At 45.5% G+C, this 13,202-nt stretch overlaps 1 protein-coding gene across 7 annotated transcripts in view; it reads right to left on the bottom strand.

The window, feature by feature from the left end:
- Positions 1–13,202, bottom strand: part of MCF2L2 (MCF.2 cell line derived transforming sequence-like 2) — a 135,004-nt gene that overhangs the window by 107,147 nt on the left and 14,655 nt on the right. For all 7 annotated transcript variants that reach the window (XM_088523851.1, XM_088523853.1, XM_088523854.1 and 4 more), the window contains exon 3: positions 5,684–5,798. In XM_088523851.1, the coding sequence (XP_088379977.1) occupies positions 5,684–5,798 (115 nt within the window). The remainder of the gene's footprint in view (positions 1–5,683; positions 5,799–13,202) is intronic.

Raw genomic sequence — 13,202 nt, 5'->3', positions numbered from 1 at the left:
ACGAGGAAGCTGCAAAGCAATAACTGACAAGACGGCAGCAGCCAAAAGCAACAAGCACTGCAGCGATTTAAACAAACACAAAAGTATTTGTGCCAAGTAAAACTTGCCTATGCGCCTCCGAACGGACTCGAAGCCCCTCAGACACGGAGGGCAGCAGTCTCTTAAAAAGAGGGACCTTGGACGTTTTTACAAGCACAAGTCCATGATCTAGCAGCACCTTATTTCATTCGTCCTTTTGCCATGGAGATTTGCAACAGCACAAGAGCATCCTGGCATCTGATGTGACAATAAAAATTAAATTCATAGATGATGGGAACAAGAGCTCGAAAAAGACCCATATAGCAAGAAAAGGCAGGAGGGGCAAGGCAAAGGAATTTTCTCATGCAATTAAGCTTGGCAATAATAGGCATGGAGGTGGGAAGGGCTGGGAGGAAGGAACATATGGAAATAGCAACACGGATCTTCAGTAGCCATGGTGGTCCACAGAGAGTTTCAGGCCAGTTAGAGAGACAGACCGAGGAAGGGAAATATGAAATAGATACTGATGTATTAACTTGGATTTAAATATCAGCAAGGAGCAAAAGAGAACATGAGGCCATGTGCTAAGTGGCAACCACAGCTGGCTGGCAAAGACAAACCCAGCACACAGCAGTGCCCAGCAGCTGCCTTGGGGAAAAAGGAAGGGGCCACAACATTTCACTACCCCAAAAATGCAGGTACAATCCCAGATGTGGAGGCAAATGAAGGTGGAATCAAGGCCTGAGATTTGAGAAAGATTTGCCAGGGTAAAATTAGAGCCGGGCCATTAAGCAAACTATTTAGCTAATTATTGCACATGTACAATTTACAGTATTGAACACTGGATGAGATGAAGTGGGTGAAAAAAAGGAGCACACAGTTAAAAGTCTGCATGATCTGAAGGAGGGAAAGAGGGGGAAGGGAAGATGATAAAACCACATGCTGCTGAAAAGCAAAGCCCAGAAAAAAATGTGAGGGAATATCTGCATCACACAAAAACGCTCTGGCAGATTGAGGTAAGTCAGCGAGCAAAGAAACCACTCACAGATACTGTTCTGTGTGTCTTGGCTGCCACAGGCCAGGCTGACAGATGCAACACGATGACTGACTTGTCGAGGGAGGTATCTTGGGGCAGCAAAAGTTGAAAATGGGGCTATAACCTAGACATGAAGATATACCTTGGCCTTCTGCAATGCCATTCCCTGCATTTCACCTTGATGTTCAGGACAGTATCAGCTGTCTTTCAGTGAGATGGACCAACGTGTTTGTATGCCTTTTTCTCTTTAATTAGAAAGGGCTGATTTAAGGCCTAAATTTAGCCAGGGAAACAGAGAGCCTGTCAGCAAGGGATCCCGTTTCAGACCCCAAGCCGAGGGGAAAGGCCATGGCAAGGCCTGGGCGCTGGCAATCGGCTGTGGGAAGGAGAAGCTTGGCCAGAACGGCAGCATCGGTGCAGGGAGGCGAAGGGGTGAGACACCCGCCGTGTGCGGGCCCCGCTTTGTTTAAAAGCAAACCAACAAACACGCTCTATCAAGGTGTTTTTCAGAGTTAGTACTGCACACATTATGGAAATGCGTGTGGATTTACCTAGTTCCATGGAACGAGAGATTCGCAGAAAATCCTAGCAGATAAACATCAAGCAAGCAGATCAAATTCATACATTTGTCTAGGTCTACACATGGCTGGCAGAGAGATTCCCTCTCCCTGAATGAACCATGTACGACCACCTGAGCTGCTCCATCCTCAGGCCAGCTCTCAAGCACTGCTTTGAGGAGGCCAAATCTCCTGACCTCTTCAGGAAGGAGATGGGCAGCTCTTCATCCAAGCAGCTGACCCACTTCAGTTGAAAGACAGGGGAATTCTGGCTGTGGAATAAAGCGAGTAGAAGGAACTTTCTACAGCTCTCTGGTGTGCAGCACAGGTGTATGCATTTGCACAGGTTGACACATTCACATCCACACAAGCACCCTGGTGCATCACTCTCATGAGCAGGAGCTGGACCAGAGGGAAAATTAATCTGACTCTAAATGTCTCAGTAAACTGATCTGCCATCTTGGAAAGCAGTTCATGTTTTAAAGGCCAGAAGTTCAAGACTGGCTTACGGCTCACCAAAAAATAGCGTGTTATGCAACGCTTCATAAAGTAAATGAACTCAGCAGCCTCAAAGATGAAGAATGAAGGTGCCTGTACACCTAAATAACAACAACTAATATCTGCCTTTATCTTTTCAATGTTTTCTCAGATGAGAAAACATGAACCTTATTCTATAGGATATGCAGAAATAGACAGTACAAAAGAGAGATGTTCTCTCTATATCTGCCAGAAAAAAAAAAAGTTATTGATTTCTCCAGTTCATTGATCTATGAAAAGGGAAATATTTTCCATGTTAAGCAGGGTGAGCTGCTTTTCAAACTATACTTCACCTTACCTGATTCACGGCAATACCCTGTATAACTCCACAATCTGAAAGGCTATTCATTCTCTCTCAGTCACTCTGATACTTACACATCCCCCTTCAAGAATAAAACAGGTGAACTACTAGCAGAGAAATAACATGCATACAGGAAAGCTGTTTTACTATGCTCCTAAGCTCTACTATACTATGGAAACGAGAAAAACGGTCCTATTGCTGCTTACTAAAACGGAGGAAAGACTCTCTGTGCATAGATCAGCTAATTGCAGATTAACAAGGCTTGACTGTATCAAAACAGGGCCAATTCTTATGCCACAGGGAGTTTTTACTTCATATGCTTATGTCATAAATCATACAAGCAAAGCTTGCTGCTCAGGTTTTTCCTCTTCTAAATGAATGCTTTGTCCCTTGCCTTCTGCAGGGAGGCTGGGAAGTTCCAAGCAGCATCTCAGGAGATGCAGAGTCAGCCTCTGCAAAAGCACCACAGCTGTGACCAGCAGACTACCTGGACAGCTCGCATGCCTGCGGTGCGACCTGTGATCGAATCCAGGAGTCAGAGCCATGTGCTGGGGTGCAGAAAATGCAGGTTCCAATCCCAGCCTGTCACTGATCTTAAATCAAGCTGAGCAGTCGTTTATTCAACACAGATTTTTGCTATCTTGTTTTTAGTGTAAAATATGACCTACACGCACCTCCTGATCTGTAAAATAGATATACTGTCGCTGTCTTGACCTACTGACAAGGTTCTGAGACATAACTCACCATTCTTTTAACATTGCTCTGGGATGCCTCAGGGGAAGAGGAAACTCAGAACTGATACACTGAATAAAAGCAAAGGTAGGCAGGCAAGAGCAGAAGCAAAGTGAGAAGGACACTTAGTTTGCCCTTAGTTTGTTCTCCCAAGTCCTAGTGTTAAAGAATACATGGACTTCTTCAACTAGAGCTTGCATCTCAGCCATTGTATTCAGCTGTCACAGATGGATTTATTTTCCATGAATTTTGAAATTCCAAACTTTGAATCCACTTTTAACACTTCCATTCATTATTCTGACAATGTAACATGCTGGTTCTCCAACATGTGCGAATATAGCAAGGGATCACCCACCAACATCCCAAGCATAAAGAACCGACAAACTAGTTTTGTGTTTTTCTCAGTTACTATTGCTGTTTTATTAACCCTGAAGCTAGTTATTCTTCCAGGCCAGAAGTTAATGAAGAAATACAGAAGGAGGAATATTGCCTTGTGGAACAAAGGTCCTACAGAGCAGGGTGGAACAATGAAGCTGTTAAGCTCACAGTGTGTGGTTCCTCTCAGCTTATTTTGGCAGCTCCTGATGGGGAATACATGTAGGTGGAGCTGGAAAACTTCTTACTCAAACTTGAAGGAGGCACGTTTTCCCCTCGTCATCCTCTAAGCACCTTTATACACAAGACCACAGGAAATAATAAATCCCTGCTGTGCTTCTAGCTAGCACAAATAGCCATGGTTCACAGACAGGATCAGGAGGCTGAAAAAATTATTAAACTCTCTCTTTGGATAAACAAAAAGCAATTCAGCTGCTATCCAGCCTCACTGCATTTCCTCAGAGCTGTGAGTGTGTGTAACTCCCCTAGCAGAGCCGCAGGCAAGCAGCAAAGGAGCAAACCTCCTAGCTGTGGAGCAATCTCCCAGCAAACAGAGCACGTGGTGCCTGCAAGAGCAGTCACTGTGGCACGTGCTTCGCTCTTCCCCTGACTCACTGGAAATTGTTTCACAAGAGCAACACCTCTGTGATTTTTCACTCATCCAGTGTGATGAGACAGATTTAAATGACTACAGGAGTGTGACAATATTAATGAAACCTCACAGCCAGCACTGACACTGATGATGTCCAACATTTGTCACGTGGACCACCATCCACCCTCACACACACAAGCAGGGTCAGCATTCTGTCTTTCCTCCTCCACTGGGGTGCTGGCCACTACCACCACTGTATTTAGTGATAAAACAGATCTAGAGACTTGCTTCTTCCAAGCCTGTGCTTCCTACTACAGTCAAGTAATTAGAGTTTCTTATAAACAGCACAGCAATAACTGTAATGTAGTGTAGCAGTTCCCTATGCTACAATCCAAAGGCTAATTTCTAGTGCATGAGCCCATAGTCCTAAGTCCCATAACCTAATCATCTGCATCAGCCCTTTACAGCATTGCTTCTTCCTTTCTCTTCAAAGATCCAAGAAAATCTCCCACTTTTTTTGCAACATAGCAGCAGACAAAGACTAGAAACTAAGGCTTTATTTAGTCTCTTCCTTACTGGGCTGCTGCTTAGAACTCCAGGAGAAGACTGAGGAAAATCGAAGTATTGATCTGCAGTTTGCAAAATGCTCATTTAGGGATGGTGACCAGGAGACAAAGTTCAGCTATCGCGGAAGCCAGACAGGAGCCTTTCTACTGACTTTAAGTGACTATAGAAGCAAAGAGGACAAGACGATACTCAGTTTACAGAACAAACTCTGTTCAGAGTAAACTTCAGCTTTCCTGATAATATACAAGCAGTTGGTGGTGTTTCATAATGTTCTATAACTCGCAGCAGCCATTTTTAGATAACCTTGAAACCAGGACAGCTGGTGTGTATTTTCACAGCACTACTAACTTTAAAAGGGCCATGGCAAACTTTTCTGCAGTTCCAGAGTGCATGGATCCTCTTTGTTCCCTGGGGGTGAGAGCTTGGACAACTTCTCTGTCTTGATCAAAGCTTGGAATATTTCTTGGGAAGTATGAGAGCTCTCTGCTTCTCCAGAAGGGTAAAGAAATGAAAACAGTTTACATTATATTACTTTGCCTTTCTAAAGTGCCCTTATGTTTCAATGTAGGCTCTTATCTCTCCTTAGCTAAGGAGACACACACAGAGAATAAATGGCCACAGGGACCATTAAGTGCAGTTCTTTCCAGCTGTAACCCTTCATTTGTTACACACAGTACACCAAGGTTTTGTCACAAATATCCCACTTATTTGCTCTGCTACCATTACTGCTGCTCTTCAAATCTACATCCCTCTCCCACTCAGTCCAAGTGCTGAACAGCTTGCTGTGTGTGAGGCTTTCTTTTCCACAAAGATGATGTAAATGGTTCCTAGAGCCTCTTACCCATGGGAAAGTTTCATACAGACCAGGTGGATGGAGAGACTCTGGTATCTCCTAATAGCACCACTAGATGTAGCACAACAAGAAGGAAAGCTCATGGAAATTAGAAGGTTTTTGTAATCAGCCTCACCTGGGAATGCTGGTTAGATATGTGACCACATTCAGAAAATCCTCGTCGGGTATGTCGCTGAATCCTGCACATTCTGGGAAGGTTATAATGGGTGCCCCATCCTTCCCTCTTCCTCCTGCCAAAAAAAAAAAAAAAAAAAAAAGTCAAGAGATCAGAGAGAGATTTTTATGCCTTTATGTCTCATGTATAACATGAAACAGTATCCCCAGCTTCTCCAGAAACCTTCTGCACAATATTGATGAAACATTACCTTAGATCCTTTACTTCCCATTCCCACATAACTGCCTGCGATAAGATTACAGCATCTTTCTATGTACTTGTATAGCACCTGACACAGCAGGACATTGATTCCCTCTAGACATTGGGTCTAGGAGTTGGACACTGACAAAGAGTGTTTGGTAAATGCTCTAGAAAATAGCTGGTGTGAGCACCCTCACTTCCCTCCTTCCCCACTGCACTGCTTGTCCCTGCTGACACCTCACCAGCACCTGTTGTATCCACACAACCCTCCAAGAGAGAGAGACCACTGGTTTCCACAGCACTTCAAGGCTTTACACCAATTATGGAGCCTACGCCTAATTATTTAATAGAACTAGTGAGTCAATTTTGCTGTTGCTGTCCAGTCAAATAAGCTTCTTCCTTTACTATTAAAACAATTTTCTTCATTCACTCCAATGAAATCCCCTTGAAATTCTGCATAAAAGCAACTTTTCCTCCTCAATGTCACTGATATGGTGGCTTTATCAGGACTCATTTTTTCCCTCCCTTTTCTCCTTTCCAGAGGTGTAAGATTGCTTTAATTATACCTAAAAAGGTCCCATTGTGTTAGATCATCCAATCAATAATCCTACTGGGGGAAAATGGGCCTAATGGAGACTCACGAGGCTCTCAGCCAAAATGCAAGGAAGAAGCATCACCCATTGCACTGTACTGGGTCAGACTTCAAACGGTGACCGCGGCCTCCACGCGGACCCAGGCCTGGGCTGCACGGCCACCAGTGGTGACCCTGAACGCGCTGTCACACAAACTAGTCACACTGTCCCCTGGCCCAGGTTGTTTGCTACAATCTGCAGGCCAGGACCTCTGTCCACTGCTACCCAGTTAGGAGGGTTGGTTGTAGATGCTTAGTGACATCTTCTGGACACCACCAGTAAGAGCCTAGAAAATTAAACAGCTCGTCTGGTCTTTTTTTGGTGAAAACAGAGCGCGCCAAGGTCTCTCATACATGATATCTTTACACATGTCATATGTGACACATGATGTCATATACGATACATTCACACAGCTCCTAAGTGTTATCCTTTCTCATTCTATTTCAGGTACTGCCATTATAAAGGCACCAACTCTTTAAGAGGTACAAAAATAGTCAGTAGAAATATTCTTGATTAAAGCAGCAATATGTATCTTTGAATGACAAGATAAAGATCCCCAAAATCCCCTTCTCCAAGCACCTGGTGGTTTACCCGTGATATAGTCAAGATTTGTGTAAACAACAAGTTTCCAATAGCACTTTGCATGCTCCTGCTGCCAGGGCCTCTGCGCATCCCTTCTATCTTCCCATTCCCTTACACGCACATTTGTACATGCGCATCCTCTTCCTCTGGCCTCTCTTCCCCAAGCCGATGAAGTGGCCTGAGGAGGTACTGTCAACATCGGGGGAGTTATTTTTATCACAGGATCATCTCCTCTAGTAAGCCACGTGAGGGAGGATGGATGTAAGCAGGGTGAACTTCAGCCCCTTCTCTTCGTCACTGGCAACAAATCTCAGGAGCAGCCACAGCCTGAGCGCTTAGCCAAGACGCAGGAGCTCCTTGCCTCCGACTAGGCCATGCACCCTTAATCTCTCCTGGGGTCCAATCTAGTTTTTCAAGGTGAAGGCAACATCTGCCTACAACAGAAGAGAGCTTAGAAGATTCCTGATGACAGCTATATTGGAAACAGAGACAGGAAACTGCCTTACTTTGAAATTAGGGTGAAGTTTTGTCAATCAAATTGTTACGAGCTGTAGCAAAGAGAAAGCTGGTATCTCCAAAATGATAGGGGCAAGTAACAACACAGATCCATTAGGAGGAACAGGTTGTTCTTGCCTATGCCTGGACTTGGAGGTTTAGGTTGCAATGGAGAACATTGTTATACCCATCTGTTTAGCAAAGTAACAACAATAGAAGGAAGCTCCTTGCGTATGGAAGGAAGCTGAAGCTCACTCTTTCTGACAAAGCAGTTCTGCATCTCTCCAATTGTTAATGACAGCTTTTTCCTAACCACACCAAGATTTGCAGCATTTGCCATGTTCAGCGCTCTATGCAAATTTCTGCAGAATCTGAGCTGAGAGGCTGCAGCCCTTTCTTTCCGGGCCACCACCCTTGCTTTCCAGCAAGTCACAAACAGATTTCTTCCAACTCCAGAATATACCTTAATTAGCTCCTGAATGCCTTGGCATGGCAAGGATTAAAATCCATCACGAACAATTTTCACATAGCTCCCCAATCATAAGGGCTCAGTGCACTGGATCTGGCCCAAAACGTTCTCTGCAATCCTTGTCTTTACTGGGACAGTGCTCAGCTCCTGGGCAGCACTGGTGAAAAGATTCAAGTTACCAATCAGAAAAAAATTACAATCTAACATAAATAAATCAGAGGGGAACATAAGGTCTAGCACCTCTACTGAAGGTCAAAAGAAAGAATATTCTAAAATAAATAAATAAATAATAAATAAAAATAAAAATAAAAAGACATTTTAAGTGAGGGCAGCAGGGGGAGAGAATGAGAGAGAAGGAAAGGAAGAAGTGCTGAGCAGAGCACAAAGCTGAGGAGAGGGCTGCATTAGGGCCAGCTCGGGTACATCTGATCTATTCAGCAGTGTCTGCAGGGCAAGATAAGGGGCCACGGGCTGCCCGGAGCAGTGGAGCTTGACAGAAAGCCAGGATGGCGTGAGGCAGGAGGCGAAGGACCCGCGGGAGCAGCGGGAAATCACTCATGTTCGGGGCAGTCAGAGGCAGGAACAAAAACACAGCAAAAAACAGATCTCAGGGACACAGCCCAGCGCCTGCCCTCATGTGAAGGATGGGCCGCCTTGCAGCTCCTCCAGCTCCCGTTAGGTGCCACCCTGCAGCGCTCTTCCAAGAGCCAGCCTCTTCCAACGCCTTCCGGCAGCTCCGAGCGTTGGAGCCAGGCCAGGGAACGGGCAGCGGCCCCGGCGAGCAGCAGCCGCTGGAGGTTCAGCTGGAAGCGGCAGAGGCCTCTGGCTGAACTCGTGGCAGGTCCTGGCCCCTGCTGCCCTCAGGGAGCCTCCAGCAGCTTCCCAGGGGTCTTGTACTGCCAGACCCCAGGTCACCCTGTCACAGCTGGCCCAGGTTTGCCTGCGGAGAAAGCTCTGCTCAGTTTTGCCGCCATCTCCTGACAGAAACCCGAGCTTCCCCAGCCAGCTCCCACAAACACCACACGCTGTTACCATCAGCTCCACCGCTTTCCCTCAGGAGCTCCAGCTCCTTTGACCTGCCCGTTCATGCAGTGCCCAAGCTCCATGCTGGGCCCTATTCCCAATCCAGAGCAGCGTGCGTGTGTGCGCAGAGGGGCACAAGAACTATTAATTTTGATGTAGGCTTGCAGAAAATTTTCAATAAACAGCTAAGCCTTTTGTGTTGACAAAAATGTAGAAAACTCAGTGACTAGGGGAGCAAAAGGCAGAAATCATTAGCGGGAGCAGTTAGTTGGGCTATCTGGTGAAAGGCAAGACTTAAGTGGAAGAGGCTACAACTCAGCTCAACTGCCTGTCTGGTTTCCCCATGGAATCACAGCTCCCCTTTCCTTCTCATCCTGAGCACTCTCCTTATTTTCTACCTCAGCTCCTTGTTCAACTTTTCCTCTTACAGGCCAAAGGAACAGGAAAATCCTGGGTGACAGGAGAAAAATATATGGTGAATAGGTAAGGGAAAGAAAAGCAGGAGAGGGCGTGCAAGGTGTACCGGGAAGTGCAGGGCAGGTAACAGGACCATTGCTCACACAGACGTGTGCTGATCCCCTAGTGTCCAAGGATATAACTTCCCAAGTTCTTAAAATAAGCTCATGTGTCATAGGATACAGTGATAGACTTACCAGGTGCCCGGCTACCCATTTTAAACAGGGGGCCAGAACTCAGCTGTGGCAGCAAAGCAGCTGAAACAGTACAGGGGAATAGGTGTAGGGGACAACAGGGTTTGGAATGGAGATAGGAAAAGTTTAGTATTTTAGTCTTGCTTTGTAGTATGAAAGGTGTGACAGCTCACTTTGCTGAAGTCACATTGTGGTATGACTATCAAAGCAGCAAGAGAGCACAACTGCGAGCCAAATACCTGGACAGAACTCTGATCTAGGTACCCGCTCCCCAGTTCTGGGCCACCTATGCCTTGTGTGTCCAGGGACCAAACATATCCAGATTTAGGTACTCAGGGTCTACGTTTAACTCTTAGCCAATAGCCAGTAGCTTTTCTGGTAACATTAATAGCTATTTTTTTTTTTTTTTAAGTAACAGCTCACCAGGTTTTACTGAATACACCAAATCCCCTGGAAAACCAGGCCATTTGGGAGGAGCAGTTGCAATAGTTTGGCTAAACCTTTCCCAGGCACCAACTGATCCATTAGCACTGGAAAGTTTTCTTTCAGATTTTGCTGTCACAGTGAAGCAAATTGCTCATGTCTGCCCACATGCAGAGAGCTGCCTGAGTCACAGCAGAGCCACGCACAGCTCATGCAGCGGGTCAGACAGCCAGAGGGTTCAGTCATGTCTTGGCTGAAGTTTTGCTGCCTCAGGTTTTGCTCGTGCCATGTTCAGGATTAGCTTTGGGTTTCAGGGTTGTTCTCCTCTCCCACTTCCCCTCCATGTGAATTAAGGATTGCAAATGCTGAAATCTCTCTTGGGAATTAAATCAGGCTTCCTAGTATAAATCCCTATACAAGCCCCAAACTGCCTTTTTGGCAGGATCAGGCCAGGATTTCCAAAATAAACAGTTGAACTGGAAGCAGATGGTTAAATACCCTCCAAACTTTGGAAATTAAACTGGCTTGGGAATCAGTTACCATTTTAAGATATAGTCTTCCATCCACTGAAGTCTGTTAACCTAACAGGAACATAAAGAAAATGAATCTCTGCTAATACACATCATGACAATTTATCTCAAATTCACAATTTAGTAACAGGATCCATTATTGCTGCAGCTGGCAAGTGAGGCTCTTTGACAGAGTAATTACAGATAAGAACAGTGTGAAACTGCAGGTAAAGAGGAGCAGCACAGATTGTACAGCAGGTTTAGTCTGTCAGCAGGACAGGAGCAGTATTCTGCTAATACATCCCCATTCTTTGTGGAAGACTGGTGTATGTTAGAGTAGTCAGCATTTCAGTATTACCCTATTTTAAACCTTAACAACTACCCTTAACTACAGGAAACATATGGTCAAACATAGTTGGGTATGTGCACAAAGCAATTCTATGTTGTCACAGCTGTAAAACCATAATTGAAATTGTTGTTTCCATGGAAAGTGAGAAGCAGTAGCAGTTTCAAGACTAGAACTTAACCACTGCTTCCAGCAGATCTCACAAGCTAAGCAGAGATGGGTCAGCTCATGGAAAAGAGGACCAGAGTAGACTGTGTGTGCTTCAGGACCCAGCATCACATTGCAAGGAGCCTTTTCCACAACCACAGCTTCCGCGGAAAGTTTTGGAGTCTCCCTGCTCTTGCATGGGTTGTACAGCCTTGATGGTTCTGGTAGCTAGAGAGCCAGGACAAAGAGAGGCTGTATCTAATGCAGTCATTATAACCAGGCCCTAGCAATCAGTCTCATTAACTGGCTACGCAATAACCTCTGCCATCTGCCCAGGAACTGCAAGACAGTCTGCTCCTTTTCTGCTAAGTTTGCACACTGCAACTGTAGAGGAAAGTGATGAAGCCACAGAGACACTGGGACCAGCTGCACTCTGCAACAAGAAACATCCAAATCAAACAGCCTTGGCTTGTCCTCCTCATCCCTTCTGCTTTCATGCTAGGGATGTCATGTCTGCATTGCAGCAGCCCCTGCTGACAGGCAGTAAGAAAAAGCTGAAATTAATCAAATCCTCATTACAGAGTCACAAGAGTCAATGAGTCACTGCCACGAGCATAGAACAAGTGGATCTGGTGCCCTCAGGACGGAGCAGGAGAGCTCAGAAAGGTGAGATGTGGGTAGCACAAGCCAGGCGGCACCGCCAACACGCGCAGAGCTGGATGCTCAGGGGTCCAGAGCAGGCACGTGTGGAAGAGGCAGCAGCTGCCCTCGGGAGGCTGCAGCCTACTGAGGGAAGGAAACAACCTCAGCTAGGATGAATCAGTGCAGCCCGGTTTTACAACCCTGGGCAGAAAAGCAGATTACACGATCCATCAGTCCAAAGCACTCTACAAGCAAGAGGGGGGAGCCCTACTACCCACTGTGAGGGAGCCAAAAGGCAGAGTCTTTGTCAGGCAGCAACTACAGAGCTGAAATATCACAGCACGGAGAACCAGGAAAAAGCCTAAATACCAGAAGAGTTTTGGTCTCCATGCAGGCAAGCACTGAAGCACTGAAATATTTGTGGTTGCCTGGGCCTAATGAAAAGCAGCAGGCTGTAAGAAAGAGCAGGGAGCTGCCCGAAAATCAAATGAGGTCATCTGTGTGAATTACTTTAATAAGTGAAATGAGGCAGGAGAGCTCTCAGACCAGCTTTCATTGGAGTAAGAAAACAGAACAAAAAAACCCACCACACTGCTCCTAGTTCTTTGCTAGATGGAACGAAAATAGAGAAATGCTTTTTGGAAAGCCTGGCCATTTCTGGTGTAAGTAGTTAAGTCTCAGTCTGCAAGGGGCAGCGAGGGGATAGCAAGGAAGACTCCTGTTCTTCCCTGTGTTTTCTGTAGCATCTCAGCACCAGTCACTGACAGACTAAGATGCAAGACAAAGGGATAAAGAGATCTTGAGTTTGGTCAGATAGCAGGTGAGGATACAGGCACTGCTGAAATAACAAGCCCATAAATACCTGAAATATTTTTTAATCTGTCCTTGTCATTTCTATGCCACATTCAACGTTGCTCATTGGAACGGGAAATGAGGTTTTCTTCCTGTTTAGTAGATCACTTCCTGCAAGTTGTATGTTACACTTCACGTGTAGCTTTTACTGTCTCAAATGCTGCAAGGTAAAGGGATTTAAGAAAAGCAGTCCTCCACATTTTACCAGACTGACATGACACAGAGCCCTGAATTCAACACACTCGGTATTGTTTACACTGATATAAATGTTTTCAGACACTGGTGTATCAGTTAAATCAAAGGCCTTGAAAACAATGTTATTTTCCACCAGCGTTGCATGCCTGGAAAGCAGAAAAGCAAGCAGAGCATTCTGGAGAGGCCAGCTGTTAAGCATTTTCTTTGCTTGCAAAAAGAGTGGAAAAGCAGCCCAGTCATGATCTGACTGGAGTTAACACCAAGGCTGAAAAGTGCATTTATCCAGCAAACAGTGGTGTGATGCAAGAGCTCTG

This window comes from Tinamus guttatus, unplaced genomic scaffold (genome assembly GCF_059628265.1).
Source record: "Tinamus guttatus ecotype Peru unplaced genomic scaffold, ASM5962826v1 Tinamus_guttatus_pri_ptg000198l, whole genome shotgun sequence".
In the NCBI taxonomy this organism is placed as follows: Eukaryota; Metazoa; Chordata; class Aves; order Tinamiformes; family Tinamidae; genus Tinamus; species Tinamus guttatus.
The sequence above is the reverse complement of the archived record's forward strand: the minus strand, read 5'-3'. Positions and strand labels throughout refer to the sequence as shown.